Consider the following 6,567-nt stretch of genomic DNA (forward strand, 5'->3'; position numbering starts at 1 on the left):
AGACAACACTAAAAAAAATTAAAAACATGAATCAATGAAATTCGAACATGAGGGAGAATCTCATCTTTGAATACAAAGAAGTATGTTTAACAACAAGCGTAACATAAGTAAAACAGATGGTTCATGTTGTTAAAAAAGACACAATATTTATAATCTTATAATAATCTTAATGTTAACATTAAAGCCATTATGTAATAATAAAAAACTAAAAAACATCAGCCCCGTCTATATCATGAATGTACTTATCAAAAAAACAGCTTTAAAATTATAGATTGCGCCTTTAACCCAAACAAATACATTTTTTTAATATTTCTTTAAATGACATGAAATCACACTGTCTTCACCTGGGAGGGAGACTGAGAGGTCATCCTCTGTTCATCAGTGCTTGGATCACTGCATCTCCTCCTCTTCAACAGGAATGGACAGAACGTGGACATGTACACGTTCTTAAACCCTGAGTAGCAGAAGCAGTACACCACAGGGTCCACCAAGCAGTCCATGTAGGACATCACCATGAGTCCGTCGTAGACCTGCACAGTTATCTCCTCGGCCGCCGGGAGGTCCTTCACCCTCACGATCAACAGCACCATCCTGGACAAGGTACAGGGCAGGAAGCAGATGGAGAACACCATCATGACCGAGGTCACCAGGAACACGGCCCTCCTCAGCTTGGTCCTGTCCCCTACCGTCTTCCTGTTGAGCCGCTTGACGATGCGGACCGTGCAGTAGACCAGGACGGAGAACGGGACGAGGATCTGGGTGAAGAAGACGACCTCCCTCATGGTGTCTGTGATGTCGTGGCTGTTGCGGCCATAGCTGTTGCAGCACTCGAAGGTCTTGAGCATGGTGGGGATGGTGAGGGGCAGCAGCAGCATCCAGATCAGGATGGAGATCTGCGGGGACTTCTTCAGCGCTCGGAGGAAGTTGTTCCGTCCGCCGTGGACCACGTTGAAGTAGCGGTCGATGGACGTCACGGTGAGAAAGGCGATGCTGGCGCCGCGGTTGAGGAACTGCATGAAGAGCATGGCCTTGCACACCACCTTGTTTTCGCTGTGCCGTTCGCCCCGCTGGAAGTGGTAGGCCTTGAACGGCAGGCAGATGAGCAGCAAGAGGTCCGCCACGACTATGTTGAAGAGGAAGATGCTGTTGGTCTTCCAGAACTTGAACCTGAAGAGGAAGACGTAGAGAATGGAGAGGTTGAGAGGCAGGGCCAAGAGGAACTCCCCCATGATCACGTAGGAGAAGATCTCGTAGGTCATCTTGTTGGTTATGTTACAGTCGTCCGGCGAAGGAGGAACCTGTGCAGTGGTGTTGGTGGAAGCGTTCTGAAGAAGAACAAACATTGTTGTCCAGAATTAGAAGTTGATTTATGGAACCTGGAACCTCTGCCAGTTAGGGAACCCACTGTATACTATGTTCAGCAAGGCAGAAAGAGCTTCTCTCTGTCTGTGCCTGTGCCTGTGTCTGTGTCTGTGTCTGTGTCTGTGTCTGTGTCTATGTCTGTGTCTACCTCCACCACACAGCGATAAATAGGGACGTGTAGGGCACTCTGCGTCAAACTGCTGCTTTTATCTGATATTCAGAGGAAGAGAAAGTAAGAAGGTGTGGTTTAAAGGGCTTATCTACAGGAACATAGCAGACACATACGTGAAGGAGGTTTATCTCTGGTTTCATCTAGCAGCCATGATACAACAAGTCCAGGAGAGGAATCTAGATAGAGTTTCTAAAGGGATGTACATATTTACCGGATAAAATTACCCATTTACAGTATGTTATTTCATTACTTATAGTATTATTTTCATTATTCTATTCAGTATTGAGCAGCATTGGAATACTGATGTGAAAAGATAATGAAATTACCTGCTTAAAAGGGCAATCTGTAATTGGTACATACATTTAAATTAATGATATATAGCCATTGATTCTTGAAGAATATTACTTATATACTAAATGCCTCATGAGCTTAGTTCAACTGTCTTACCCCATCAGAACCCAAAATATAACCATGTTTTACTTTATTGCTTGTAAACAATGCAATTGTAAGCCAACATTATGTAGCTTCAAAACATGGTTAAAACTATCATTTTGATCTCGTGGATGGTCTGTCCTCTGTTTATGAAATTGAGAGTGGTTACATTTCTCCAGCCCCATCCCTCAGCTGTTTACCAAAAAAGTGGCGGGGAGCCCGCTTTGTTCTTTGAATTACAGATCCCATCTTTAACTCGTTAATTGATATACAGTACCTCGATAGGCATTCATATGACAGTTATACAGTTATGATAAATACTTAGTTAAGAGACTGTTTCTGTCACTCTGCTGCTGCCTATCACTTGACAGGATAAACACTGAGCCAGGAAGTGATGATGTTGAAATATGATCTCTCTCTCAAGCAGAACCAAACTTGCATTCTTTAGAGGATTAAGGCCAACTCAGATGTCAGTGTCTCTCTCAGACTGTCAGCCATCGTTAACCTTCTGAATTCAGTTGGATTTACTGTAAGAACCACTCTCACTGGGCCAAGTTACTAAATATAGGACGGTGTGAAATGTTCATAACTTAAACAGATGTTACAGATGTGTAGTAGATGAGCTCTCTCTGACACATTTAAACTGATGTGGAAACTATTAGGGTTAGGGTTAGAACCGTCCCGGTCAACTAAATTGCTAAATAAATACCTAAATAATTGTTTCATTCCAGTGTTACAGCAATTAAGAAATGTTTTCTTCTGCAGTGTTAAAGCAAGTAAGACATTTTTACAGTATAGTAATTGTTTTTATTGAATGATCATTATTTACATTATTCACACATTGTAATAGGGTTGTACAACATGCAGTGTTTCTCAGTGGTGATTGGACAGAGAAAGACCTCATAGGATGACATTATGTTATTGCTTCCCTTTTTGATATAAAAAAAAACAAAAAACAAAATAATTCTAACTCTTTATCGATGCTTCCTTGAAACAGGAAGACCTAATTTCACCACAGTCTCATCAGATGGAACGTTCCAAACCTTCACCTTCAAGAGGACGGTTCACCAAACTGAATGAAACTCTCCCTGTGTTCCTTCCCTTAGGCGTGCTGTTCCCCACCCCTGCCTCGGGCCAGTGGTTGGGCCTGGGGCCTGCAGCAGCGTCTCCTGAGGTGGATGTGGACAGACCTCCTCTCCTCCCTGCCAGCGACAGCCCACTGAGTTGTTCCAAGAACTGCCAGTGGCCCAGGGAGGTGCACACCTCTCCAGCCTCCCCAGGAGATGGATGCTCGCCTGGGGCCGGGCCTGCGACGACGCGCCCCCCCCGCGGTGAGATCTGAATCATAGCTGACCACATGACCTCACCTTTGTGGGGAACTTTGGAAATGTTGCTCATGGGTGTAGTCTAAATAAGTAACTGTGTTCAGGCCAGGTCTCTCTTGTGTAACATTGTTTGGTAACACATCACATTCAGTATGAGCTGTACCTGTGGAGTAACACTACGTTTACATTACGTTAGCAGGTTATTACATAGTAATTAGGTAATTGCATGGGTATTATTATGGAGTTCAGCGGTTTGTGCTGTTAGGTAGGTACAGTCCTTAGTAATAACACAAACCGCCTTACTCCATTACTATGTAATAACAAGGCAATTACTAACATACAGTACTATGTAACAGAATATTGATGCAGTGTTGTTCCAAGATTAACTACAAAGTTATGACACAGGGTTAAGGGCAGTTTAATGTAATGTATGACTGAGAGTCTGAATGAGACTAATCTGAGAAGCTCAGATTGCAGCTCCGGTTGCCTTCTGATGGGTGTGGATAATGTACTGTTGAAGGTGGATACTTCAAATAGAGGAAAAGCACTCAAACACAACACAGATATAGACACAGCTGTGTAGACAGCCACGTCATTGTAGTGATAACAACACAAACAAACATTTCTCTGACACACAGACACACTTAATGAAGGGAATATTTCTGTCCCAGACAATGATTAGTCCCGACAGCGTTGTCATAATGAGTCGTTTAACGCGATGACATCATAGGTGAGAGACAGGCCAGGTGACTGTATCATTACAGAGGGGTAGGTAGTGAATCACACACACGTGATTGGTCAAGAGGACATTGATATGTCTCACCAGAGCAACAAACAAACAGGGAGAAATGCAGCCGTAAAAACTGGGGTTTTCTGGGTTTTTAGGGTGCGTGGGGTTGGGGTGGATGCATGTCTGGTTGGTAGGCTACCAGCTGAAAAACAATTGTCCACACACACACACACACACACACACACACACACACACACACACACACACACACACACCAAAAACCGCCGTCTCAAAGTCCTCTCTTTTTATAGAAACACTCACAGTTCCTCTTACCTAATACGCTGTGGTTGCGTTGGTGCGTTTAGGATTGGGGGTGTTCCCTGTAGAGTTCCCTGTGCTCTCAGGCAGCTGCACATCTCCCTTCACTAAGAAGGGGAAGTAGTTGGAGAGGTAAAGGCCTTTGAACTTGGTGCTGCAGAAGCAATACACTAGAGGGTCCAATAAACAATCCATGTAGGACAGAACCATGAGCCCGTCGAACACCTGGGCCGCCGTGTCCTCCCCAGTCCACACCTTGACCCGAGCGATGAGCAGAACCATCCTGGCGATGGTACAGGGCAGGAAGCAGATGGAGAACACCATCATGACCGAGGTCACCAGGAACACGGCCCTCCTCAGCTTGGTCCTGTCACCGACCGTCTTCCTCTTGAGCCGGTTGACGATGCGGACCGTGCAGTAGACCAGGACGAAGAACGGGACGAGGATCTGGGTGAAGAAGACGACCTCCCTCATGGTGTCCGTTACGTCCTTGACCAGCGCGTCTTCCCGCGTCCCGTTGTCCCCGCCGCGGCTGTGGCTGTTGCAGCACTCGAAGGTCTTGAGCATGGTGGGGATGGTGAGGGGCAGCAGCAGCATCCAGATCAGGATGGAGATCTGCGGGGACTTCTTCAGCGCTCGGAGGAAGTTCTTCCGTCCGCCGTGGACCACGTTGAAGTAGCGGTCGATGGACGTCACGGTGAGGAAGGCGATGCTGGCGCCGCGGTTGAGGAAAAGCATGAAGAGCATGGCCTTGCAGATCACGTCGTTGTCACTGCGGCGTTCCCCGTGGAGGTAGGAGTACGCCTTGACGGGCAGGCAGATCAGCAGCAGAATGTCGGCCAGCACCAGGTTGAACAGGAACACATTGTTGCTGTTGGACTTCCAGAACTTCAGCTTGAAAATAAAGAGGTGGAGCACGGAGATGTTCAGCGGGAGAGCGAGGATGAAGATGATTATCATAGCAGCCGCGTAAAACGTGTACAAACGGATGTTTTTAGCCTCGCAGTCCTCTATGGGAGAGACGTGTGCCGTCTCCATTCTGTGAATACCTTCGATAAGTCAGAAAAAAAAATCCTCTGCAGTCAGAAAAAAATCAGTCCCCTCGTGACTCAAGTCCAACAATATGTGTTCAGAAATCAGAATGTCCAGAATAGCAAAATAGAAGCAACTAAAATAGAAGTTGTCACTTCCCCGTGTCTGTGAGCTGAGCAGAGCTCCTGAGCTGTCGGGACGGTGGGTGAAACTGACGACTTCACTTGAGTCTGGAATTTATTGCGCTGCTGGCATGCGCACACACACACACACACACACACACACACACCCAACCACACACACACACACACGGCAGCTCCTATTGAGTTCAAAACTGTTCAGACTTGTTTGTGTAGCTCCACCCCTGCCTGAAGAGGCGAGTCACCGCAGGACGAAGCGCGCACACACACACACACACACACACACACACACACACACACACACACACACACACACACACACACACACACACACACACACACACACACACACACACACACACACACAGAAGCACACAGTTGATCCCCTGGGAGACAAAAACATTATAGAAACATTGCACCATCTCTGTCTCACACAGTATACGTCAGCCAGCCATGGTAGTCTATGAGTTGTCATGAGAATTGACCAACATATTCTAACATAGTTCCTAGTTAGTCCTGGGGGGTTCTCCTGAATGTAAAAGTAGTGTTACAGGAAGGGTTGCTCTGGTTGCGCAACCCAATCGGATCCCTGGGAAGATGAGAGATGGAGTTGAGCTTGGCTCAAATAACACATCTGATTGATGAGACGCAGGGAGAGAACCATACGAGACCACAGGGTGATGCTGGCTAGAAGTCAGAGAATATCTCCTCTCCTCTCTTCTCCTCTTCTCTCTCTTTCCATGGATTCAGGAATGCTAGCAATGTTTCTGAGAGGTTGTGAGACCTTCTCTGAGAGAAGTAGAGAGAATGTTCCATGTGGGAATAGGACAGATTTATAATAGAGAGGAATCAGACATGTTGTTGTTGTCTTAACCAACCACGTTTTCTAAATGTAAAGAAAAGTAAACAAGCCAGTCATTTGGAATGTTGAGTCCTAAGGGAGGTGTTTTTTTTTCTCTGTGTGTGTGTGTGTGTGTGTGTGTGTGTGTGTGTGTCTGTGTGTGTCTGTGTGTGTGTGTGGAATTGCATGCCTTAAACCCATTCTGTGGTTGCATT

General features: G+C 46.1%; 2 protein-coding genes across 2 annotated transcripts; both read right to left on the reverse strand.

The window, feature by feature from the left end:
- Positions 1–329: 329 nt before the first annotated feature.
- Positions 330–1,343, reverse strand: LOC310817981 (12-(S)-hydroxy-5,8,10,14-eicosatetraenoic acid receptor-like; the record flags this gene model as incomplete). Its single annotated transcript, XM_083688739.1, has 1 exon — positions 330–1,343. One exon carries the CDS (start codon positions 1,341–1,343, stop codon positions 330–332), a length of 1,014 nt encoding a protein of 337 aa, XP_083544865.1.
- On the reverse strand, positions 1,186–5,520 carry LOC310818179 (12-(S)-hydroxy-5,8,10,14-eicosatetraenoic acid receptor-like). The gene is made up of 2 exons (XM_083688991.1): positions 4,355–5,520; positions 1,186–1,325 (listed from the first exon to the last, which is right to left on the reverse strand). Exon 1 carries the CDS (start codon positions 5,375–5,377, stop codon positions 4,355–4,357), a length of 1,023 nt encoding a protein of 340 aa, XP_083545117.1. The 5' UTR covers positions 5,378–5,520; the 3' UTR covers positions 1,186–1,325.
- Positions 5,521–6,567: the final 1,047 nt, after the last annotated feature.

This window comes from Argentina silus (genome assembly GCF_951799395.1).
Source record: "Argentina silus genome assembly, chromosome: 17".
Lineage (NCBI taxonomy): Eukaryota > Metazoa > Chordata > Actinopteri > Argentiniformes > Argentinidae > Argentina > Argentina silus.

What these genes read in the sequence shown, in the direction of transcription:
- LOC310818179 (XM_083688991.1), bottom strand. Translation starts at nt 5,377, where the DNA reads ATGGAGACGGCACACGTCTCTCCCATAGAGGACTGCGAGGCTAAAAAC.